The sequence below is a fragment of the Podarcis cretensis genome (genome assembly GCF_951804945.1).
Source record: "Podarcis cretensis genome assembly, chromosome: 2".
NCBI classification, from domain to species: domain Eukaryota; kingdom Metazoa; phylum Chordata; class Lepidosauria; order Squamata; family Lacertidae; genus Podarcis; species Podarcis cretensis.
In genome coordinates this window covers 104,570,246-104,596,952 of record NC_137171.1, presented here as the reverse complement: position 1 = coordinate 104,596,952, position 26,707 = coordinate 104,570,246, and the positions used below count along the sequence as shown (strand labels likewise).

Here is a 26,707-nt window from a genome sequence, read left to right as displayed (position 1 = left end):
TTGTTTCCTTTTTCTTAAAGCCGCTAAGCCACTAAGCCGCTAATAGCCGCTAAGCCGCTAATAGCCGTGCTTCGCAAGACGAAAAAACCGCAAGACGAAGAGACTTGCGGAACTGAATACTTTCGTCTTGCGAGGCACCACTGTATGTGGACAAACCATCCAGGGGTCCTTTACCTTTACTTTTACCTTTACCTGCAGAGTTTGCACATTTGTTAAACTGCAGTTGATGGATTACTCCCGCTTCAATCCTTCCCTAGCATGAGTTGGAGCAAAAAACCATAATCCATGGCTTTGCAAAGGACTGTCATATGTCCGGAATTTCCCAGCCATTACTGTGATTCGTCCACTGACAATAGAATTTTTGAAAAGTGGCAGCCGATATATATAGGAAGTGTTGACTTTTGGGTGACTTTCTGGAAATATACTTCTTCTTTTCTTAGATGTTGCAAAAGAAATCCAAGATTCTTCTTTCTATGTAGCTGGAACCCAAAACTACCTGTATGGCTTTGTTTATTACACTTCGTTTTGCTATTTGTGGGTGAATGAACACCGAAAGAACAATCCAAGCTTATTTGTCCTCTTCCTATTGAGATGGAACCAAAACACCTATACTTGATTTGGGCAGATAAGAAACATGTCACTGCGATTTCTGGGTGAAACAAAAAAACAAAACAAAAGAACACCTCAATAACTTTGCCCAGAAAAGCTCAACAACCTTTGTGACTGGATTTTCTCATCTTGAAATATGGTAACCCTACATTACAGATCATAGCTTGCTTCACTCCAAACAGACCATGTCACGAAGTTAAGGTTTGGTCATGACTTGTCAAATGTGGGTGGGGTTGTGGGCTGGGTGTGAAAGAAACCATTTATGCCAGGGGAGCAACAAAGTTGAAGCAATCTCCATGCTCACAGTAAACCATCACCTCTGGTTTACTAAGACATGCACACTGGGCCATCATATTTTTGGCCATTTGAAAACCCTTAAATGCTTTTCTTTTCTTTTCTTTTTTTTCCCCCCTGTATCAGGACCTTAATTTGCCAGACAACATTCATTTTCATGCAGCACCTTTTCATGCAGCCAGTCCACACCAAACTCTCAAGTAATCCAAACACAAGTCCAATAAGCAGGGCTGGATAAAAGGAAAGGGAGAGGGGGCACTTGTTCGAGATGAAACAACAGATGAAACGAACAGTAGAAACAGTTCAGCTGGAGGAGGCAGCTTTGCATTAATGTACTCTTTATCCCCATGGGAGGAAAAAATTACAACCAGTGCCCATTCAACAGTGTGGATGTCAGGAAGTTGTGCCCTGGCACAACTGCACATTTGAAATTTTACGTGATAGGGTAAAATACAAATGATGTATTAATGTCACACAACTGGCTGCAAATGGTTTTTTTTTTTTTAAAAGAAGACGACAAAGTTTAAAGAAATCGAACAAATGATGAAATCACCAAAGATGTTCCACACCAAGGGATGCCATTTGGTTCACAATCAGCTCAGCCAATAAGGTAATTAAAAATGGAGCAATTTTCTCATATGGCAAAGTGGTTAGATAACACATTATTACAGCAATTGAATCAGCTGTATTTCTCTGGGAAACTACCAAATGCATGCAGTGGGTGCCTTGAAATTCAGTACCAGGAGACTTGTTTGGAGCTAGAATTCATTCCCCAGATGTATTTTTAACTCTGTAATTCGGTCCTGAAAAAGTATGTATCCCTAAGTTAGCCCCTGGGCATGTGCAGAGTACATTTCTACTCACTGCTAAGTAGCCACAGGCAGCCCCGATCATTGTAGGGTTTATTGAGTTTGATTTCTCCCAGAAAGCAGTGCCTATAAGATCATGGGGCTCTTAGATGTGGCGACTTTTCTTCCAGAAATTAATGATGAAGATTGTGAAGCACTGTTTCCATGTTTGCTGTCAGAAAACTTGATAAAGGCAGCTTCAAACCCTCTGGATGAAAATAATTTGACAGACAAAACCAGCATCTCGAACCTGGTGCCCTCCAGAAGTTGTGGAAGTCACATGCATGGTACCTAAGTCTCCATTCTCCATCCTAGTGAACAATTTTGTTGCAACACTAAGTCAACCACTTTGTGGTTTATGTCCCTGTGCAAGTACACATGGACAATGGACAGTATAAATGGACAGAGGATTGGAGGCAGCACACATCATTCACCAAAATAAAATTATAGCAATTGCCTCAGGATCGTCAGGAGCATCCTATTCGTGTTTAGGACCCTAGCAGAGACACATGCCCAACTGGCATGTTCTCTCCCTCCTGGTCAGTTGTTTGGGAGCTTCAGAAGCTTTCTTCAGCCTGAACATCACAGCGACTGATACCAAGAGGCATGAGCAAACTTACGGAACCTGCAGAGTACTGGCAGTTCGCTTAACAGACTCAGCAGCACAGCAGTTTGGTTAAACTACTTTATTTACATATAATACACTTGGAGCATTCTGACTCAGCTCCTTCCTCTTTCTCATAGAATCATAGAATCATGGAATCATAGAGTTGGAAGAGACCACAAGGGCCATCGAGTCCAACCCCCTGCCAAGCAGGAAACACCATCAGAGCACTCCTGACATATGGTTGTCAAGCCTCTGCTTAAAGACCTCCAAAGAAGGAGACTCCACCACACTCCTTGGCAGCAAATTCCACTGTCGAACAGCTCTTACTGTCAGGAAGTTCTTCCTAATGTTTAGGTGGAATCTTTTTTCTTGTAGTTTGGAACCATTGCTCCATCAGACAGCAAAGAGAAAGAAGAAAGGGCAATAGTCCCACATCACGGAACACAGTAATCCAAACATCCTGTCTCTCTTTTTTTAAAAAAAATAATATTTATTAAAGATTTTCAAATATAACAGAAAAAGAAAAACATCCAAATTTAAAACCTTATTTTCATTCGCATCCTTCCAGGACTTCCCCTCCCCTCCCCCTCTTGTATTCCAATTCTTTCAAATAGATTCAACAAATTCTTACCCCAAATTTTAAAATTATTATCATTGGCCCAATTTAAAAAATATTTTCCCATCCCCTAAAATCGACCTGTTCCCTTCCACGAATTCCCCTCTTTAATATGCAATACAGATTAAAATAAACAGAAAAAAGAAAAAAAGAATAAAATGTAATTTAACACCCTTTGGATTCCAAATTTCCCTCCCCCCTTTCCCGGTTGCGTTCCCAATGTCCGTCAATATCTACTGTCATCCTGGAGCTCCCACATCTAAACCACAGTCCTTCACCAGTCCACTTTGCCGTCTTTTTATTAGTCTTTGCCATCTTTTGGTCATCTTTGATTTCACATGTCCAATCTTGGAAGGAGTCTGTCTTCCGACTTTGTCCAGTTCTTGTTATTCTTGTTGTTCTTGTTGTTCTCTCTCCTCCTCTTTTTTTTTTTCCCTCGCTCTCCTGCACAAATGTTCTAATTCCAAAAAGCTTCTAATTCCTCTGCAGAGGCTTTGTTATTCAGGAACAAAACATTACGTCAAGTCCCTTCCATTCTTCAATAGATAAATCTATTGTCTCCTTTAGTGTGTAAACCTCTGTAGACAAAATAGTGTTCCATTTCTGCAGTTTCCCAGGAGATAAAAAGTCCTATTCAAATTCGATGCCAACAATACTTGTAGTGTCCCACAGCTCCTCTAGAGGGATTATAGTAACTCAGTTTCCTTCCCAATCACACCCAACAGTCAAAGCAACTTATTATTCCTTGTTTTAAACAATTTATATCCAATTTGTAACAAATGTGACCAGCAAAGTCCTCGTAACAAAGTTCTCTTTTTGTCCAAACATCCTGTCTCCATCACTTCCCACTATGTGGAATGAAAACATACACTGTTATGTGATAGAAAACAATCCCATGACTGCAATCATGGAGCAGGAATCCTAACAGTAGTGAGCTCCACCAGTGTGAGTATGTTCTAATGTGCACATTTGCAAACCAATTTCCCCTCATATAGTGCACTTTGTGTGCTATCTTCAGTAATATATACATATTTATGCTCACTAGATGAATTTTTGTACCCAGGACTTGGCTAGAGAACTGCATTGCAAAATTCAGGGACGTGCAAATTTTGAAGGATGGGTGTGTTTCAATTCCCATAGCGTTTCAGGAATTGTGAATTAGGTTAAGTTCACCTTTAAATGCAAACAGGATCAAATTTCTTCCCCATCCCTAGGCCCGCAGCCTATAAATGTACCATCTAATTGAATGTAATTGAGTTCAAATGGCTTCAGCACCCAAGATAATTATGCTTCCTATAAACACTTGAATTCAAATGGCATCATACTGAGCCATTGTCTTCTGGGTATCACTCAGCTTGTGGTCTTTCCTCTTAGGCCAGCCTTGCTAGTCTTGTAGGAAATCAGAAATATAAACCTTTCTGTGAAGATATTCATCTCTTGCTTAGTGTTTATATAAATTCATTTTCTCTAAAATGTTTACGCTGCATCTCATTCCATGATTGCGGCAGCTTACGTTCAGGGTTAAAAATTACAAGACTCACTACAAATAAGAACAGTAAAAATAAGATAGACACTGTCCTTATTTTTTGCTTACTTGTTGATTGAGCCGTAACCCTACTGTTACCCTCCATATATCGATGACCTCCCATCAGCCCCAGTCACCATGGCCAACAGTCGGGAATGATGCAAGTTGTAGTTCAACAACATATTGTCAGGATGTTGTCAGCCCAGGAAAGTATAAAGACAAGGAAAAGTTTCTTAAGGTCCTTTTTTATTTCAAACTTTACAGAGAGAGGCTATAGAACCCAGCCTCTTGGATAACGGTGTTGTCCCAAGTGAATTTCCACCCCCTTGTCTCTCCCACTTCCTCATTCATCATCATCATCATCATCATCACCTCCTCTACGGGTGCCACTAAGTGCCTTCTGTCTTGGAGCTCTTTGCTCTCCTACTTTTAAGGTTTGCCGGGTTCTGGGAGATGGAGGGTCTGGAATGCTTTCTAATGACATCGTGTCAGGCAGCTGTTGCTCTGGCTCTCCCATGATTTCCCAACTTTCCCCCTCATCTGCCTCTGAGCTGCAACCTCCCTCAAACCACTGCTGTAAATCTATACTGCCTTCCTCTTCCTGCTCCCTGGAAGGGTCAGGATTTGAGGGAGGCAGTTTCTACCCTTCCTCCTCTGCCCAGTCCCTGACACATATGGACAATGACATGATAGCAGCCCCTAGGCTAGACCATACTGGGACAAACGGCTCAGTTATCTGACCTGGTATATGGTAGCTTCATGTGTTCATGTGGTATCATTTAATGGCAACATTAAGATACCAGACTCCTCAACAATTTGTAAGCAAATTTATTCATTTATGACCACTAAAAAATGAGAAATTATATATACAGGCTACAATTGTTCTGAAACTTTCAAAATCAATGGTTTGTTGTTGTTGTTTTGGGAGTGCAGAGAAATAGTTGCACATGTTTCTTTCTACCAATCCTCAAAGAGCTCAATGCAAGTATATACATTTTCAGAGTAAGGAAGGATTACCAGGAAATGCAGGATAGTAGCATTTTTCTTTAATCCCTCCTCCCACTATTTTTTGTTTTCTTTATTTTTTACTCATAGAATTTTTTTTGCTCTCTTGAAGGAGTCTACAGCTGAGGGTGCTACCATGTGTTCTTAGAATGTGGCATCAGTCTAGATTAATTATGGGTCTCACAGATGGTGGCCTCCACAGATATCATTCTTCTGTAGGGATGGATGGATCAACCTATGTTTGTCCCATGTCAGTTTCATTGGTGCTGTCATAGATCCATTCAGTCTGCTTTTTTGCAGACTTTTTTTTGCAGACCTGCTTCTAAATAGTGCTAATTTTGTAAGCACACTTCTTGTGAAATAGGTTTTCCATCAATTTCCTCCATGGATATACATTTAGTACAGAGAATACATCTATTTGTGCACTCTGTTTTGGAACCAAAACTGTACATTAAAATCTGCAGACATGGTTAATGGGACAGACCACCATGTTCTGACCTGCAAGCAAGTTCAGACTTGCAACAAATTACTTTAAAAATCTGCTGGTTTGTTGTTGCTGTTGTTTGTAAATTTTACTTAGATGGTATCCAAGAGCAAGCTTTTGTATTTTTCTGAATTTTCTCTACCTTCAATGAAAATTTCATACCATCTTAGCAAACTCTGAGACACTGACACTGAACCTTTATATAATAACTCTGTAACTGAGAACCCATGGTACAAATATGGGGGGATGGGGTGGGGACTCACACACAGAAGATGGTAGCCAATAGCCAGCAAGCCAGCCGACCAGGAATGATGAAAAGCAAGTAGCGGGCAGTGCTGTTTTTCTAGAAAAAGAGGTGCCGGAACTCACCATGAATGCCTCCCATGTTCTCTTATAATGGCAATGGTGCCCACCTGAGAGGTGCCAGAATTGAGTTCCAGTGAGTTCCGGCTGGGGGAAAAAAGGCCTGGTAGGAGGTATGGTTGGTCTGATGCAACATTACTGCAGAAAGTTCTCAGTTAAGAACTTGACCATAAAGGAGGCAGTCCTTGTACTTGGAAACTTTGTGGATGGGAGCAGGGGGGTTCCAACTGGTGAAATGCCACCTCTGCCTTGGGGGCTCTGGATCAGGAAGGTCTAGGTGACTAAGTCCACAATTGGTGTCAATGTTTTCACCTGGTGTCTCCACAGCCGATGTGAACAGACTCAGGTCCCTCTTGGACATCTGTCAAGAGCCATGGCAACACATTGATCTTATTAGGCCATAGGTACCATCTAGACAAGTAACCACCTACTTCTCCTCTAACAATTCCCATTTTCCTCTTTGGAGGAGGTATGGATTTCGATTGTCAGGTAAGTATGATGCTGCATTAAATAGTTAAAGGAAAGTTGACACAGATGCTGGTCACTGGTCTCCAATCTTCTACCCTAGCTCACATAAGTGAAAGATAGCTATACTTCCCCCTTCTTCTCTCTATCTTTCTCTCTCTCTCTCTCTCTCTCTCTCTCTCTCTCTTTTACCTGTGGAGCTTTCTGAGCATGTATTGTATTTCAAGGCAAACACCTACAGCTTAAAGATATATTTATCCCAATAATTTTAAAATAATAATTATTATTACATGTTACATAGAGAGCTCTTACGAAACTGATAGCAATTTCTCTTGATGACAAAAGATTTTTCTTTCTCTAGGCAACAACAATTACAAGGCAACGAAGGCTTCCACCTGTATTTTAGAAACGTTTGTAAATGTTTTCAGAAAGTGAATCTACTTTTTATTCTTCTTTTTTAAAATACAACACACTACCTCTGTACTCGCTAAAATTACAAGGTGGGATACGTATTCATCCAGCCAATCAAACACTCAGAAGTGTCAGATCACATACACACAATGTGGAGTGGGTTGGCACTGCCCCAGTGGCCCTGTTCCCAACACAATAGGCATATGTACATATGGAAAAGTTATGTACACACAAAAATGGCAAAGCACAGGTTCTGTGTTGGCTCTGTTCAAACACGGTGATAAAACACATGGAGTTAGGAGGGAGCCGGTACATGCAGTGCATTTTCCATGTATTGATTAAAAACTGTATGGAATGTTGTCCAGATGCCATTGTAGAATGGTTAAGGGCTTGTAAAATTAACTTGAGCCCTGGGAAGATGGAGGGACAGTTGGCGAGTGGCTCCCATATCTGGGAGATTGAGCATCCACCAGTCCTGGAGGCTGGATGGGGTTGCATTGTATGGGGTTTCTCCTAGATATTGGGGGGAGTCCCTGTTGAGAGCCCCAAATGACTCAGATGCATGACTTACAACTACTAGAAGCTGAGCATTCAGAGTAGTGGATTCAAGCCTATGCAATGCCCTCTCAGCTGAGATTAGACAGGCACCCACCCTCCTTTGCTGAACTTCAGTCACACAACTAAGACTTTCTTGTTCCTGCAGGCATTTTAAGGTAATGTTTCATACTATGATGGTTGCTTATTGTTTCATTTCCCCATTTTCTGTGGATCATTGCTTAGAAATGTGAATAATTAAACAATATAGAAATGTCTTAAATAAATAGTTTGAACAGAACAGAAGATTCTGCTCTTACAACCTGTTTTTCTTCCCTGGCAAATTTGTGCAGCAATCACTTTTCCTGAAGTCCAGCTTTTAACATACCCATTGGAGTGCACATCTTTCACTCTAGGCAACCAATCCACTTTGCTAAAAATTAACAGGTGACCTCCAGTACTCACTGAGAACAACAGAGAGGATAGGATGCATCCAGCACTGCCATTGTTCAAGCAGAGCAATCTTCCCCTTCCTCTCCTCTCCCTTTCAACCCCCATTCACCCTCAAAAATCTGCTCTACACTTAGATCATCTGCCTGTGCTTTTGGAATCCAAGATGCAGATGGAAATCTGCTCTAGAATTAGTGCTTATGTAAATAAAAGTCTCAGAGGTTTGTTCTTTCCCATGTGCTCACAACTTTTCTTTACAGCCAAAGTAGGCCAAAAAGTTCTTTTAGAAAATCCATTCTAATTTTTAATGCATATATTGCAAGGGTCACAGTGTCCTCAATGAATCACAATAAAATTGTTTGGTCCGAATAACATCCTGCTCATTGTTCCACTTTGGATAGGCTGCTCTTTTCAATAACCAGCTCAATAAGCTGTTGAAAAATGCTGTGTGTGATATAGCATTGCTTTAGAAATGATGTTTGTCTCTGTCATTATGCTTTACATTCAATCAATTTACAAATGTTGCACTGCTCCCTCTTTATGCTAGTGCTCCTTATGGCATCCCCGAGCAGAAACCCAAAGATCAATACTATGTCGGCTGAAAACAATAGGACATAACAAATGAATAATTTTATTTACAATAAAAGCCCTGGTCCGCAAATGGATTCTATTAATGTTCAAATTCATTTTTCATGCTTTAACACAAGTTGAAAGTGAGAACCTTATACTACAATAAGAATAGAACAAGGAGCATTTTTTAAAAAAACCTATCCTCAAGAACAACAACAAAAAGAAAGCTCAATAATGGTTATATTTATTGTGAGACACAAGCGGAACACATGCAAAGCTGTGTAATAATGGAAGTAAATGCTTGAATAAAAACAGCAGTGCAGCCTCAAATTACTCATATCGGTGCAAAAACAAAAAGTAAAACCCACAAACAGTAGTACTTTAGTGAGCAGAACTTTATTACAAAATTATCCTGGGCTTCACCCAGCAGGGCCTATCGCTTGTTGCTCGGCAACTTGGGTTCCTGCACAGACACCCCACTCCAACTAACAAAGGGGTCTGAGAAAGGCTTATGTGGAACCTAGACATGAAACCTTGCTATAAAAAGGTAAAGGGACCCCTGACCATTAGGTCCAGTCGTGACCGACTCTGGGGTTGCGACGCTCATCTCACTTTATTGGCCGAGGGAGCCGGCATACAGCTTCCGGGTCATGTGGCCAGCATGACTAAGCCACTTCTGGCGAACCAGAGCAGCGCACAGAAACGCCGTTTACCTTCCCGCCGGAGCCGTACCTATTTATCTAATTGCACTTGATATGCTTTTGAACTGCTAGGTGGGTAGGAGCAGGGACCAAACAACGGCAGCTCACTCTGTCGCGGGGATTCGAACCACCAACCTTCTGATCGGCAAGTCCTAGGCTCTGTGGTTTAACCCACAGTGCCACCCGCATCCCTAACCTTGCTATAGCAGGATTCAAAAAAGCCCAAAGCTCAAAGGCTAGGATAGGGTACAAATTCATGTGTATGTATGTGTAGAAGGTGCTTTCCTTAGCTCCCCTCATCCACAATAATAACTTTCTCTTTGCTTGTGGAACATTTTCTTACACTTCTGCACCCAGAAAGGTTCTCCTCCAAGGTCAGGCAGGTTCGTTCTGATGAGGAACAACAAGGACAAACACAGCTCCCTTAACACAATTCATGTGCCCTTCCACTCGCTTCAACACATGGATGGAAACAAGGCATGCTCAAGACATTTTGGCACCTGAAGCAACCCGCAAAACCACAAACCCACCAGGGAAGAGGGGGCGAGTGATGATCTACATCGTGAACAAGGGGTGGGGAGAATAATGATCTACACTGGGATCTGCTGCCTCTGGAGATCCTGCTGCCTGAGGTGGTTGCTACTCCCTGCCTCATGGGTGGGCCGGCCCTGAGTGGAGAGATGGAACAAACAGAAGCCATGCTCAGAGGAACCAAACCACACCAGGCAAACATCAGATGGGAAACGTCTCCATTGCATATAGGCAGGAGAAGAGTCTCCCCCAAGCCATGTCCACTTGCCCCATTCCCGACATCATGCATGTCTGTTCAGGTGCTAAGGGGTGATGGGCAGTGTCAAAGGACCTGTTCCTCTCTCTAGGTCAATGTTTTCTCTCTCTAAACAGCACCTGTATTAATCCTGAAAATAACAGACTGTCCTCTGTAAAGTAGGACACGTGGCCATTCTAGGCAGAACCAACCACGGGGGGAAACAGCCATGCTTTGTTGCAAAGGAAATTTTATAATCAGCCCACACCTTAATATATTCCAAAAGTTGCATTAATAACTGAAGAGAGTGTGACTCGCACCTTTATTTGTATCAAACAATGGTGTCTGCCCTGCCAGTACCATCATATTCCCACTCTGGCAGACGTGGCAAGGAGGGAGGGCACCTTGCCAGCAGCACTTACACAGGAACAATGCCACACAGGACAAACCTCCTCCTGGTATGGCGCCCAGCTAATCCTGCAGCCCCAAACCTAATCCTGACTTTGACTACAACACAGATGAAGGTGAGGCAGAGATGCAGTTTCCTACACCACTCCAGAGAGCAATGCACACTTGAGATGAGCTTCCCATCCGGGAGAAACAAATAGGATATGCTTTGTGGGAGCTTAAACAGACTTCCTATTGCTTTAGAGAGGATCAAGATCAGGGCTGGCCCAAGACATTTTGTGGCGCCTGAGGCGAGACACAACATGATGCCCCCCCCCCAACCAGGGAAGAAGGGGTGGGAAAGATCTACAGCACAAACAATGGTGGGGGAAAATAAAGAGCCACATTGGGATCTGCTGCCCCTATGGATCCTGCCGCCTGAGGTGATCACCTCACCTTACCTCATTGATGGGCTGGCCCTCCTCAGGATACATTTAGATAGCACCTGCGCTCCAAATTTGGAGACATGGTGCAGAACCAGCCTCCCAGTTGGATTATGGCAATGTGGTTATTACGCCTCGGACTGCCTGGAAGGCAGCTCGGAAGCTTCAATTGGTGTAGAACAGGCATAGGCAAACTCCGTCCCTCCAGATGTTTGGGACTACAATTCCCATCGTCCCTGACCACTGGTCCTGTTAGCTAGGGATGATGGGAATTGTAGTCCCAAACATCTGGAGGGCCGGAGCCTGCCTATGCCTGGTGTAGAATATGGGGAGCATCATTTTGACTGGCAAAAGCCAACTGCATGCATATTACTCCAACTTTACAATAACTTAATTGGCTGCCTCTTTGCTCCCAGACCCAATGTGAGGTGCCAGCATTTGCCTTTGGACCAAATTTAAGTAATCCACTTCACATGGACAAGGCGATTGTAATAAAATGTTAGCAAAAATTAGAAACTATACCACCCCCTTAAATGCCAGCAAATTAAACAATAACAGCCAATACATCTTCAAAAATACACAAAAGGCTAGAGACTGTTAAACAAAATATTGTTTGAGCTTAATATTACCCAAGGCTGCTGATAGTATTTCATGGAAACATATGAAAGAAAATGCGAAGCAAATCACAAGATAGGATATTCAGCAAAGGCTGGAAGAATCAAGGGCCTACCCTATAAGGTACACAAAAAGTACTAGGTGCCTCAGCCCTTTTTCACTGGAAGTTCCACCATTTTGATATAAATTTTGTATCACTTTTTGATCCTTTGCTGTCGCTAGAGGCTTAGGGGGCCTTGGTGGCCTTGGAGGGGTGCAAAACAATACGCCCCAAGAGTGTCCTTCACCGCTCCTCTCATAGCTTCAGCAAGCATGCGTTCAAAGCAGCAGCCACTTATTGACACCCCCCCCGTCTCTCGGTGCAGCCTCCTCCAGCCAGCAGCTAATAATAATAATAATAATAATAATAATAATAATAATTTATTTATACCCCACCCATCTGGCTGGGTTTCCCCAGCCACTCTGGGCGGCTTCCAACAGAATATTAAAATACAATAGTCTATTAAACATTAAAAGCTTCCCTAAACAGGGCTGCCTTCAGACGTCTTCTAAAAGTCAGATAGTTATTTTTCTATTTGACATCTAGTGGGAGGGCGTTCCACAGGGCGGGTGCCACTACTGAGAAGGCCCTCTGCCTGGTTCCTTGTAACTTGGCTTCTCACAGGGAGGGAACCGCCAGAAGGCCCTCGGCACTGGACCTCAGTGTCCGGGCAGAACAATGGGGTGGAGATGCTCCTTCAGGTACACTGGACTGAGGCCGTTTAGGGCTTTAAAGGTCAACACCAACACTTTGAATTGTGCTCGGAAAATCAGCTCCTCCCCTTCCACTTCCAGCATCCTCCCAGTCACCAGGCAACCTCATTTTCAAAAGCCTCCTGCAAAAACCACTTTTCCCCCCTGTGGCAACATCACACCCCCTGTAATCCCGGCAGTCTCCCCCTTTCTTGTCTGATGCTGAATGTCTCATCTTTTGTCATCACCTGCCTTTGTTCTTTGATGGCACCTCTCTAAGCCAAGCTCCTGAGGAGACTGTCTTGACTTCAAACCCTACATTTACTCATTTCAGAAATTATGGGGAGAACCTGGCACTCAGGAATTTTAGGGGATCCTTGCCCCCCACAAACCTTTCTCTTTCACAGCAAAACCCCCACTCGAGATAGAATTTGCTATTGTGAGACTTGTGTCTTTATTGTATTATTCACTTCATGTCATGTTTGTCAAAAAAAGACACCTACACAATCATTGCATAACAATAGCATGAAGGTTAATTATTTCCTGACTTGCCTTTCAGCATAATTTATCTCCAAATTATTTCCCATCCACCTTGCTCTTTCCACACCTTTTTGATCCTTGTTGGATCACATAAATTCATTGTGCATCAGTCGTTCAGCTTACTCCTTTCCCACAGCTCTGCTCAGTTCCATTTATTTCATTTCTCTCGTTTATTCTTCATTCAACAAACATCCAACAGCATCAACTTCCCAGCAAAAGGCCTTTTAAGCCCATTGCGCCTGACCACCAAATCTCTTGGGCATACAAACGAGAACCTTAGAGTTTCTCTTGAGTTCTCTCTAAAACTTATCTCAAACAACTAAACTCTTGGTTTGACCCTGCAGGATTAAGGGATTATTATCAGAGGATAATGGGTTGTGTAAACATGTGCAATCTGACCACTAAGGTGTCTGAAGCTCAGCTATTTCCCCAAGAGATCCTGCCCTTTTTCATGTTTATAAAAGTGCCTTGCTTCCAGGACTTCTGGCAAATATTAAATTGAAGCAGGAAAAAGGTATGAATTTGCACGAAGACAAAGTACTAGTGTGAAGAAGACACTTTGCTTTGTGGTAAGGGGCTCTGTTTAAAACCTTTGGAAAATTCAAGGATGCATCAAATAATCTATATAGTGCTCAAAGCCAAGAGAGAGCCATCTTTGGAAAGCAAGGGGTTTCTGTAAGAGATCATTGGTTGCTTTCTCTCCTTCAAAGGGACAGGGAGCTAAGACCAAGGAACTTTTGGAAGTATGGTTAAGAAAGCCTTCTCCGTTTAGATTGTTTTTCAGGAATCAGGAAATCTGGGTTCTAGCCTTCCAAAACCATATAACCTGATTTTCTTTTCATTGCTTTTCTAGAGCTCAACCAAGCTTCTTGCAACCCCTGATAACAACAACAACCGACTTCTGGCAATTTTGAGCATGTGTCTGCAAACTGAGAGAATAAAGAATAAAGCTCCCATTCAGGTCACACCTTGCTCTGCAACCCCATCTTACCCCCATTGCGAGGGAGGACAATGCCAAACAAGGATCTTTGCTATTACTTCCTATTGGCTTCATCTACCTTTCCTCATACTGGCAGGCAGGAGTGTCCCCCACTTACATTCTGGGGGGGGGGGGGCTTGCACATATGTGAAATCACATAAAGTAGGGAGCACCCTCTAAAAAGCCCCTAAATGCCTATTTTCCCCTGCTCTCCAGCTCTCTCCAATCCAGAGCAAAATATATAGAGCTGAAGCTGGGGCTAGCTGGGGGAAGCGCAGGAAAGCAGTGGTTGCTTCTGTGCTACCTTGCGTGTCAGCTGTTAGGCAGGGAGGCGAAGCAGCCGAAACAAAGCCCTGTTGCACCTCCAATCTCTTCAGGGCTTCCTCCGTTCTCACTGACATCCTCTTCGGGCTCTGGGAAGGGTCTCCTCACAAACCATGAAGACTTCCCAGCACTCTCCTGCCATCTTTTGTTATGATTCTATTTTTCTATTTATTTCCCAATGTGTATGCGTATGCGCAGTCACGGGCAAGTAGAACGCGCATAAGTGGAAGGAGGGATGCCTTATTCCAATCTCATTGGCATTGTGCTGTCCTAACACACACCTTACATATGTGACTGGCATCACACGACAAGAGAGATCAAGGCACAGATTTGTGCTACAGGAGCAGCACAAAGGGGAAACACAATGACTGTAGGCAGCCACGAGCAACATCTCAAAAGTATTGCCTGTGAGAGTTTAGGGGGTCATTTTGCAACCACTAACCCCCACAAAGCCAGGTAAACTTTTGCAGGTGAAAACTTGGCACAACCTTGGTTTTTTCCCCCCACTATATTGTTGTCTGCCCCCAAGCTTTTCAGAAGATACAGTCTATGAATAATATGGATAATTCATAACCATGGAGACATAAACTAGTTTACCTAATATAGGATATCCGATAGCCTAGCTGAAGTATGAATTATGAACAACCCTCACAGGGTTGTTGTGGGGATAAAACGAGGAGAGGCAGCCCATGTATGCCCCCTTGAATTCCCCAGGTGATATTTGTTTATTTGAATGTAATAAATAAATTCTGCTCCCGTTTCAAAAAGCCAGCAAAAATGAATCAGAAGAGCATCAATACGGCTTCTTCATTATTCTGAAGTGCCAAACCAACCAACCACTAAGATTATGCAAGGAAAGAATATCAGAAATCAAGTTTAGGAAAGGGAAAATGGTTCAGGGAGCAGCTACTATGACTCCAAGACTGGGCTGCATATCTTCTTTAAACAAGAGCCTCCCTATAAACATCTAATGGAATTTGAATATTTCAAGTAAAAAGGTAAGGTAAAGGACCCCTGGATTGTTACATCCAGTCAAAGGCGACTATGGGGTCCAGCGCTCATCTCACTTTTCAGACCAAGGGAGCCGGCATTTGTCCAGAGACAGCTTTCTGGGTCATGTGGCCAGCATGACTAAACCGCTTCTGGTACAACGGAACACCGCGACGAGAGCCAGAGCGCATGGAAACGCCATTTACCTTCCTGCCCCAGCAGAACCTGTTGATCTACTTGCACTGGCATGCTTTCGAACTGAGCAACGGGAGCTCACCCTGTCGCAGGGATTCAAACCGCCGACCTTCTGATTGTTAAGCCCAAGAGGCTCTGTGATTTAGACCACAGCGCCACCCACGTCCCTATGTCTTAAGTACCAGTGCAGAAACGTGGTTGAATGTGCAAACCCAACCCCTGAACAAAGCTTAATACAATGAAAATAGCACAAACACCCCAAAGCACTGTGTTGCAATGAACTGATGTCTTCAACAACGTCCTGCATTTCTATGTTTGCAGTGGTTTGCACTACAGAGCCTTTCCAGAATATAAGCCGTGCTGTAGGAATAATTTCACAATCTAAGTCTCTCTTCCCTCCTCCCAGCTCCCTTTTTAAACCTGGATTTTTCAAAACATACAAGTTAATTAACTTGACATCCAAAGTGAATTGGCTTTTAAACTCATTCTTTTTGTCTCTATCTTGCCAAAATTCAAACACATTAATATTTCATTGTCTGCTAGGAAATATATGTATGTATAAGTGAGTCAGAAACCAAGCAGATGAAATTATTGCTATAAAGCCCGGGGAATACACTTGTTGTTGCCAGGTCAGATGAATGCAGCTTTACACAGCTCTTCTGCAGTCTCTCAGTAGCATCACACTTCATTTTACATAACCATGTTTCGCTTTCAGCATTGTAATGACAAACAGGTGAGAAGGGCAGAGTCAGGGTCATGGTAAGTGTGTGTAGAGTTGCCAGCTGGTCACTATCTTCTCAGTCCAACCACGGACCACTTTGGAGGAAAACTATGTATGCCCTCTGGCACCCAGTATCCTCCAGCTATTGCTCCAAGCAGCTGTGGGCCACCATTTTGGGGTCACCATTTCCATTTCCCCATAATGTCCCAGAGCAAAACATCTGCTTTGCATGCAGAAGGTTCCAGGTTCATTCCCCAGACTCTGGGAGACACCACTGTCTGAAAACCTGCAAGCTATTGCCCGTGAAAGTAGACAGTACTGAGGCAGATAAGCCATTGGTCTGAGGCAACATCCTATGTGTGCTCTGGAGGGTTGTAGCAAATGTCAACTGGCGGCTTTTAGTTGCCTGCTGTCAGCTAAACCCACGGACTGTGGCTGCCCTTGTTCTGTGGAACAGCATTCCTACTATCTGCACTTTCTGGAAACAACTGAATATATTTTTTTGTTTTGCCAGGCTTCCCCAGATGGGTAAATGGGAGCACACTTTGTCTGGGTTTTAGTCTCGTTTTAAATGTAGATGATATGTTTGAGGGTTGTTTCCCAATTATATTTTATTAAGTTTCAACATTTTTAACATATACAGTCAAAACTCATTTTGTCTTTTCTCTTACTTTTGATATGTTTTGAGTTTTTAACTATTTTGAATCCTCTTGTGTGTAAATCTCTTTGAGACGGCTTGTTTAGAAGGCGATTAATAAATTAGTGGTGATGATCAGTCAGTGCACCTAAGAAAGGTATGGCTGGATCAGAACAAAGGCCAATCCAATATTTGTGTTTTCTGTATTGATCATCCATATGCCTCTGGAAAGCCTATAGGCAAAACATGAAGGTAATCTCCTGCTGCCATTCCCCAGGTACTGATATTCAAAAACATGGAGCCTCTGGTCCTGGAAGAAGCATATAGCCATCATGAATAGTAGCCACTGATAGCTTGAATATGGACTTAATAGATCTCACTCCAACACTGCCTGGAAGCAGGTCTCTATGGTCTCATGTCTTTCCCATTAACTGCTCCCCAAGTCCTTTTAACTCTTCTGAATGCAAAGCAGGTACTCTAGCACCAAACTATGATCTCATCACCAAAAAGCTGTAAATCAGGGTTTCCCAAACTTGGGTCTCCAGCTGTTTTTGGACTGCAGTGCCCATCATCCCTGACCACTGGTCCTGCTGGATAGGGATGATGGGAGTCATAGTCCAAAAACAGCTGGAGACCCAAGTTTGGGAAACATTACTATAGGTGGATCTTTCCTGACATGAGCAATCAGTGGTTCTATCTGTTGTTGCTTTTTACTTCCCAAACACACACATATTAACATCCAGAAAGGTCTCCAACCAGATTATTTACCTCGTTGGCTACCAGAGAAGCAAGGAGTTTAAACTTTGGCACTGCTGTGCTTGGCATTTGGACGCCTTAAGAGACTTGTTACATTTTAATTCCCAATGCCAGACCTGGTTCGCATTTGCTTAGACCAGTGTTTCCCAACCTTGTGCCTCCAGCTGTTTTTGAACTACAACTCCCATCATCCCTGACTAGCAAGACCAGTGGCAAGGGATGATGGGAATTGTAATCCAAAAACAGCTGGAGGCACAAGGTTGGGAAACACTGGCTTAGACCAAAATATTTGTGGGTGGGGGGAAGCAAAATAGGCAGCGCAACAGGGCCGATAACGTGACAGTTAAAAACAGGAGCATCTCTGAGACACCATCCAGATCATTTTTTAAAACAAGGAAAAGGGAAAGAGAAGCAAAGAAGCACCACCTGTTTATTTATACATCTTCTGTGGTGAAAAGGTCAGAAGAAAATTCACCTCTAAGGTCACTGTTGCTAAGCAACCGCTTTCAGAAGTTCTGCAACACCGATCAAGCATATTATGCTCCACTGACTGGCTTCAGAATAAATATGAGTAACATCTTACCTGCTCTTTACTGGGGAAAGAGGGGCTCCTTCTACTCCGGCGGAGACAGCCAAGGTTCCAGAAATGGACTGTTATGTGAGATGCATGCAAACCAAAGGGAAAAAAGGATACGACCCGGAACCACAGGCTTCCGGTTCACAAGTGCAAAGGATAGTTCCGTCTTCAGAAACACAACAGAAGGTTTGATGAGGTGCTGCCCAAAACGGAATGACATCTTAATGTCCTTTTATGCACCTGGACCTGTGGAGGAGAATTAATTGAAATCATCAGAACAGTCGATGATCTTAAAACATACGGCAAATGAGATCATTGGCAACATTTCAGAGAACAGAAAATGCACAGAGTTGCTTTTAGTCACTGCAGCTGAATGAACACTCTAATTTTTCCCCTTGCTTTTTTTATTACTAAGACTGCATACACACAATACAGTAAGCACATGGCTTGCCTCCAAAGCCATGGTTCCCAACATGGGGCACATGCCCCACAGACGGGCAATCTGATTTTTAAGGGGGGCCGAATGTGAAAGCTGGTTTAGACTAAGTTAACGGCCTTTTAGGCTTCCTCCACGTGAATAAGAGTTCACTTTTTGAATAATAAGAATTATATGTCACAGGGGAGGGGGCATCAAGATTTTAGAGATGCTTAGGTGGGGCATGGCCAAAAATAGTTTGGGAACCACTGCTTTAAAGAATTATGAGAACTGTAGTTTAGCCCTCACAGAATTACAGTTCCCAGCACCCTTAAACTACAGTTTCCAGGATTCTTTGGGTAAAGCCGTGTGCTTTAACTATACAATATGCAGTACACAGCCTAAAATAAGCCTGTGTCTTGCATGGTTAGGCCTATCAACATCCACCTGCAAGCCTTTTCATTGATGCCCCACCTACCGTAGCTGCAACACCCCCTGAAGGCCACAGGCCATGGGGCAGGTGGGGCAAAAGTGGATTGGACTACAGATGTGATTGATTTTTACACGACAGAAGTCAGGGGTCTCTCCTTACACACTACCTTCTGCTCTCCATCCAAGAAAGCAATATATGCACAATTCAAGCATGCACTGCAGCTACGTAAAAGCACTGAAGGACAGCTCAGAGCAGGGCTGCTGAGGGGCGTGGCTTGGAGATAAGGGGTGTGGCCTGTGAAGAATTCCAAAGAGGTCAAGGCTGAGGTGAGCAAAATTCACACGGCTGCCCCATCATGGCTGCATGATGATACTCAGGTACAGTGGTACCTCAGGTTACATACGCTTCAGGTTAAGAACTTTGCCTCAGGATGAGAACAGAAATCGTGCTCCGGCGGCATGGCAGCATGTTGTCTGGAATATGGGGAAAGATGTGGCGGTGATGTGTATTTTGGTTTCTTTTAAGTATGGCTTTTGATTCCAACAACAACAAAAAAATTACAGGAAACGCCATACCACAGTAGCTCTGCCCTCAGCTCTGCCCTCCTCCTTTCCTTATTTACACTGTGAAAGCTGAATCAGATTGGCAATATTTTTTAAACGGGAATGTCAAAAAAGCTTCAATAGCCAGAAAGAAACCACTTACCGACATTGAAGAACAGGGGAGTCGTTTCAGGGAAGGGGAAGGGGAGAGACAAAGAGCTAACACCTCTAAAACAGATTTACGGAAGGAGAGAGCGTCAGGCTCAGAAAACGCATTGGCAGAGCTGAAGGTGATGCTTCCTCCCGTACTCCAAAAATAATAAACATTTCTAGCAGAAAGTTGGTGACCTTGGAAATAAAGGCAAGATCTGATGCTTCAATAACCAAAGCTCCAGGGGGAGAGAAAAGTGATGACCCGGTGCTTTTTATTCCAACTATCTGGCTGAATTACTAGGGACTAGAGTGCCAGTGGGATCCCAGCCTGTTTTAACAGTGGCTCTGAGATTCACTCAGGGTGGTGATGGGGGGGGGGGGAGAATAATAATAATCAAATCCCACTCCAGAAGGTAAGGAAATAGTATGCTGTGAAATGCTTGAGGTTTTAGAAGGCGACAAATATTGAGAGGAGCAACTGGAAAGGTTAACCTTGTGTCTCAGCGCCTTGCAATTCATGCAGCGTGTATCTAGCCCATGGGTGGGCACCTCTAGAAAAAGGAAAGTTTTGCTCAAGTTCAAAAATACAATTCATTTTGTTTCAATTTATTATTATTATTATTATTATTATTATTATTATTATTGGAATTTATATATTGCCTTATACCTGGAGGTTTCAAGGCAGTTGACAGAAAATATCAACATAAAAACCATAATATATAGAATCAAAATAAAAACAGCAAGCCAATAACAACCCCCCTCAAAAAAGGGTATCAAATCAACCAAAGGCCTGGTTAAAAAGGAACATTTTTGCCTGGCGCCTAAAGGTGTATAATGAAGGCGCCAGGCAAACTTCCCTGGGGAGAGCATTCCACAGACAGGGGGCCACTGCAGAGAAGGCCCGTTCTCGTGCTGCCACCCTCCAGACCTCTTGAGGAGGAGGCACACAAAGGAGGAACTCAGGTTTGGATAGGTTCATATGGGAAGAGGCAGTCCTTGAGGTATTGCGGTCCTGAGCCTATTCAAACATAGGGCCATCCTGGCATCCAAGTACATCTTTAAGCAAATGCCAGTGTTTATACATCATCTCCCACATCTTACCGGTGTGATTGTCATATCTGAATGGAACTACCATCCTTTCAGATGTTCCCTATGAGAACCCAGAGTGCATGTGGCCCCTTTCTTGGCATATTAGACCAGGAGGCTTGGGCTCTTTCCCCCTTATTATTATTTTCACGATTCAGGTGCAATTTGAATGTAATACTGAAGAAGGCCCATCTAGGCTTGAAAGACATTTGGTTTTTGCCACAGATTGATAGTACTTGCTGATTGTTCTCTTCCCGTGAAATACGATACTTCTTGTGTATTTATGTGTATGTCAGATATATTGTTATAATATATGAAAAGCTGATTTTTTTTAAAAAAATCCCAACCCTACCTTGTGTACCTAGCCATGATGGCTTGGCTCTGCCTTCACAGACAGAAGCAGCAATGCTTATGAATACCAGTTGCTGGAAACCAGAGGAAGGGAAAATGTTCTTGTGCTCAAATCCTGCATGTGGATTTCCCTAAATTATTTGGTCGGCCACTTTGAGAACAGGATGTTGGACTAGATGAGTCATTGGTCTGATCCAGTATCCTCTTTTATGTTGCATCTGTAATTCTTAAGAGTCCCCATGGAACTGTCAGAAAAGCCTGACAATTATAACTAAATGTCAAACGAGTCTGAACACTTTCATGAAAATCCAGATGTTATCTTCATTTCTATCATTTTCCAGCAAAGTACATTTACCATGGACACGGGAACTGATGTTTGATATAAGCTTCATGACGCAACAAACTGAAGCCTGTTAGTTCAGAGATATGATTCTCTGATCAAGAACACCCCATTTCACATCTCAGACAAGCCCTTGCACAGGAGGAAAAAAGAGTTGTACCATTAGAGGTACAATCTGTCAATCGAAGCAATGCAAAATGGCAGAACTGCAAAATACCCACCAATCTCATTGCATTTGTGCTTTCATGACAGACAGAACTCCCCAACAACCTGATGCAGAGCAAGAATTATACGAGTCTGGGTTGGTCTGCGGTTGTCTTTTGATCCCCCTCTATTCAGCATAGCGGTGACAACCAGATGTGAGACAACAAGGGACTGGACCCCCGTCCAGATGTGGGGAGTTTATTCAGTGCACAGATGCACCTCTCTAAAACAGTCTGCATTGGTGATTTCATTACTGTGAGTAAATCTTTGATATCTGGACTCCTTCACTTTAAAGAAACAGTTTCCCTCTGCTACCTTGACAAGAAACACTAATTAGTCATTATGCACCGCTTAAATTATCTTTTTTTTCCCCTAACCCGTAAGGAAGGGTCATGTTTTCGATACGTTTGTGACATCCTTTGCATACTGTTTTGACAATGCCAACTGTCTTTTTATGTACTGCAGAGCTAATTTATATCTAGAGAATATAAATTCTCTGTTTTTCCTACACCCGCCCTGTCCGAAAATAGTTGGCCTTTCAAGCAGGACCACATCCAGACCAGAACAATTTAGTAGAACCTTCTAAAGCAAACAATCAGCAGAAGATCACATAGCGCAGCTCTTCCTGGCCTGTACCACTCCAGAATACAGGTGGCAGTGGTGAAATCTATGATGCATGCAGCAATTTGAATGCTTTACCGTACAAAAAAGACTCCATTCCTACAAAACTATTTATTTTAGCTCTGTGCTTCCTTCAACCCTTACCTTTCCCACCCCGACCTGGCCACAGTGATCCATGCGACGGTCACCTCCAGGCTTGACTACTGTAATTCGCTCTACGCGGGGCTGCCCTTAAAGCTGTCCCAGAAACTCCAATGGGTGCAGAATGCTGCAGCGAGGCTCCTCACGGGGTCTCTGCCATGGGAGCATATTCACCCAGTGCTTTTCCAGCTGCACTGGCTCCCGGTGGAGTACAGGGTCACATTTAAGGTGCTGGTTTTGACCTTTAAAGCCCTTCACGGCCTAGGACCCTTGTACCTACGGGACCGCCTCTCCTGGTATGCCCCATGGAGAGCATCAAGGTCCATAAATAGCAACACCCTAGAGGTCCCGGGCCCTAAGGAAGTTAGATTGGCTTCAACCAGAGCCAGGGCCTTTTCAACTCTGGCTCCGGCCTGGTGGAACGCTCTGCCTCATGAGACCAGGGCCCTGCAGGATCTGATTTCTTTCCACAGGGCCTGTAAGACAGAGTTGTTCCACCTGGCCTTTGGCTTGGAGCCAATTTGATTTCCTCCCCCTCTTTCTTTTTCCTTTCTCCTCCTGTGATAGCCTCATCATTTTAATATTTTAATGTTTCAATATTTTAATGTTGTATTTTAATCTTGTTTTTAAGTTGTATTCATTCAACTTGTTTTTATTATTGCTTGTTAGCTGCCCAGAGCCCGGCCTTGGCTGGGGAGGGCGGGGTATAAATAAAAATTATTATTATTATTATTATTAAGGAGCTCTGGAGATAGTCTGGGTGATAGAAATGTAAGAAGAGCCTGCTAGATCTGGCCAATGGCCCATCGAGTCCAGTATTCTGTTCTCATAGTGCCTGCCCAGATGCCTATGTGCCACTAGCCTAAGGTCGTCCATTGAGATCGATGGCTGTGAGGTGATCTGACTAGCATGCTTGGAACAAAGGGCAGCCAAATAATATTGGTTGGCCAACTCTACATTCAGATTTGTGACCCCGTGAGGAACGTTTTGGCAAAAAATAGCATCACCATGGAGAATCAGGTTAAGGAGACGAAGGAAGGAACTTGAGGCAGATAACAGGTTGAGTAAAGTCCCCACAGAAGATGGACTAGCATAAAAAATGGCAAATTCTGGGATTACAAAACTCTCAGTCAAAGAACTCCAGGATGATCTTCTCAGGATCTGGCCCCAGGTGATGGCATTCTCTTTCCTAAGAGGCCTGCCTCTTTTCCTCTCCTTTGGCCTTCCAGCAGATGGTTAAAAACCTCACTAATTTCAGAAGGCATTGGAGAGTAGTTATGGGCCCAATTGTGGCTACCATCAGCAATAAGGGACGCGGGTGGCACTGTGGTCTAAACCACTGAGGGTCAGCGGTTTGAATCCCCGCAACAGAGTGAGGTCCCGCTGCTCTGTCCCAGCTCCTGCCAACCTAGCAGTTAGAAAGTATGCCAGTGCAAGTAGATAAATAGGTACCACTATGGTGGGAAGCTAAACGGCGTTTCCATGCGCTCTGGTTTCCATCACAGTGTTCCGTTGTGCCAGAAGCAGTTTAGTCATGCTGGCTACCCAGAAAGCTGTCTGTGGACAAATGCCGGCTCCCTCGGCCTGAAAGCGAGATGAGCGCCACAACCCCATAGTCGCCTTTGACTGGACTTAAAAGTCCAGGGGTCCTTTACCTTTACCTTTACCATCAGCAAACCTAAATTGGGAAGGGTTGTAGCTCAGACAGCCCCCAAGTCTGTGGATGCCTTCCCACCTGAAACCCTGGGAAGTCACTGCTAATCCATGTGGGCAATATAGACCTGTTTATTGGCTGTCTTATATGGTTTTAGCATTATCTTGCATTATTGTCAATTCCCACCCCAATTTGATTACAGTGGAACCTCAGGTTAAGTACTTAATTTGTTCCGGAGGTCCGTACTTAACCTGAAACTGTTCTTAACCTGAAGTACCACTTTAGCTAATGGGGCCTCCTGCTGCCGCCACACCGCCAAAGCATGATTTCTGTTCTCATCCTGAAGCAAAGTTCTTAACCTGAAGCACTATTTCTGGGTTAGCGGAGTGTGTAACCTGAAGCATATGTAACCTGAGGCGTACGTAACCCGAGGTACCACTGTATTCCTTATTGTTACATTCCATAGTTTCAATCCATAAGCCACCTTGAATCTCATAGTAAGAAGTGGGAGGGGGCAGATTTAAATAGATAACTGGCAGCACCATCTGATTTTTGCAAGTGTTTCCCGCATTCTGATCCACTTTTTTCCCCCTTTCGCTCACAGATGTTACGTGCCATGTTGCTCTTCCTTTTCGAAGGGGACAAGCAAAGTGGGTTGTTTTATGTCAGAGCGTAACTGAACAAAACAAGAGCAGATGTTTCAACGGCACCTTTGAATGCTGTTGCAAGCTTGCTTATACGCAGGCTTAAACACTCTCAGAGTGCTACCTCCTGAGGAGAAACAAAACAAAAAGACAAAACATGTTCAAGCTTTACTTCACAGTTCTAAACATTCAAAACCCTCCAAGGAGGCACCGCTCTTGCCAACATTTATAGCCAAGATATTGGATGAGACACTATAAAGTAGGCCAGCGACTACCTATGTGCAAGAATATCGAAGGCTGCTATTAGTTTCCTCTGTGTTTCACATATGTATGCCGGGGGGAAGGGAGGAGAGGAGGCAGCAATTTTACAAGACAATGTTATAAAATATCTGGGATTTGTCATTTCAAACTGGTAAATGTCAGCCTCTTGGCTAATTACTTAGTTCCATACACTCCCACTGGCTTTATTTTTTATTTTTTTAAAAAAACAACCCGAAGTTTTAATTGGGGGTGGAATTAAACACATAATTTAAGTGCATTGATTTGTTTAATAGGCTTTATTATGTTGTTTTTCAAAAGATCGCCTTTAAAATGGCAAATCGAAGGGTCCGGATTTTGACAGGAAAACATATGCAGAAATGCAGATGATTCGACACAGGCTGCACCTACAGAAGTAAAATGTGTCTTCAGCAAAACGCTGTTTATTGCTAAATTCGTTTTGCTCTTGACATTTTCTAAGATGCACTATTTTGCCCTTTGGTCTAACAAAATTGTTGCTTAAAAACGTACCGCTAGCCATTTTTACCTCTCCTAAAAGGGTTTGATTATGTCAAAAAGTGACATTTCCAATCAGTACCTCTATGCTCACAGGCACTTTTGGTGTAATAATGTGTAATGAAGGCGAGGCACTCAGGAGCAAGCTCTTATTCTTTCCTCTGTGATGTTTTTAATGCCTTTTACTTTGCTGCTGCTGTTGCGGCTGAGGTATAATAAAGGCAAAATCCATGCAATTCAATAGACAGCTGTTTAACTTTCATCACATCATAATGGTCAAATCAGCAGGAGCCTCAGCCCAATCAGTAGATAATATTGTGTGACATTCCCTTTTATCACTAAAGGGTGGTGCGGCAGGCCAAGGATGGCATGAAACTTTTAATTATTACTATGCCCCAATTCTTTGTATCAGTTTTGTTCAAACATGTCCTCAAATGAGACGTGCCCTCAAAATGGCATTATCTGGGCTTGACCTATGCAATGGAGCACCCGTGCAGTCAATAAATCTTGGAGTTGTGGAAACTAAGTGTGTGTGTAAGATAAAGGAAGGAGAGGCAAAGACTCATCAGATCCATTCTCAGCTCCACAATCATAACACGCTCCAAACCGCTCAGGGCTCATCCCCAATGCTCAAAACAAAGAGCAAAATTATTATACATTTATGTGTTTGGGCACCCATAAAACAACAACGGTCACTTTGTTTCTCTTTTTATTTGCACAATGCTCAATTAATAATGTCCTCTGGGTGGCTCGCAATAAAAGTTAAGAACCATAAAAACCCTGAAAACCAGACTATTGGCAACTGCAGTACAAATCTAAATAAATAACAACACCGACAGCAAGACATACATCAAACAGCAGAACTAAAAAAAATGCCAGAGTTATTTACAGAAGAGAATATATTTATGTATCTCATCAACCATTTGGCTAAAGACAGGTTTACTCACACACAAACACACCAGTGAATGGAAACCGCAGGTTAGGACACCCACTTTAATGTTCCCACCATGTAAATAATGAACTTGTTCTGCAGTTGTGCACACTGCACTCAGTTACAACATAGGTTCCAATCCTAAACCCACTTACCCCATTCAATTCACTAGATCTAACTTCTGAGTAGACATGGTTAGGATTGCACTGTAAGCCTCCAGCACCCTCCAGTTGTTCAGTGATTAAGAAAGAAGTTCATTGTTGTCGAGCTTAGA

The 26,707-nt window shown here is 43.2% G+C and overlaps 1 protein-coding gene across 4 annotated transcripts in view; it reads right to left on the bottom strand.

Moving 5' to 3' along the window:
- Positions 1-26,707, bottom strand: part of FHIT (fragile histidine triad diadenosine triphosphatase) — a 1,061,423-nt gene that overhangs the window by 661,767 nt on the left and 372,949 nt on the right. For all 4 annotated transcript variants that reach the window (XM_079964180.1, XM_079964181.1, XM_079964183.1 and 1 more), the window contains one exon: positions 18,262-18,390. In XM_079964180.1, the coding sequence (XP_079820306.1) occupies positions 18,262-18,364 (103 nt within the window). In that variant the 5' untranslated portion in view covers positions 18,365-18,390. The remainder of the gene's footprint in view (positions 1-18,261; positions 18,391-26,707) is intronic.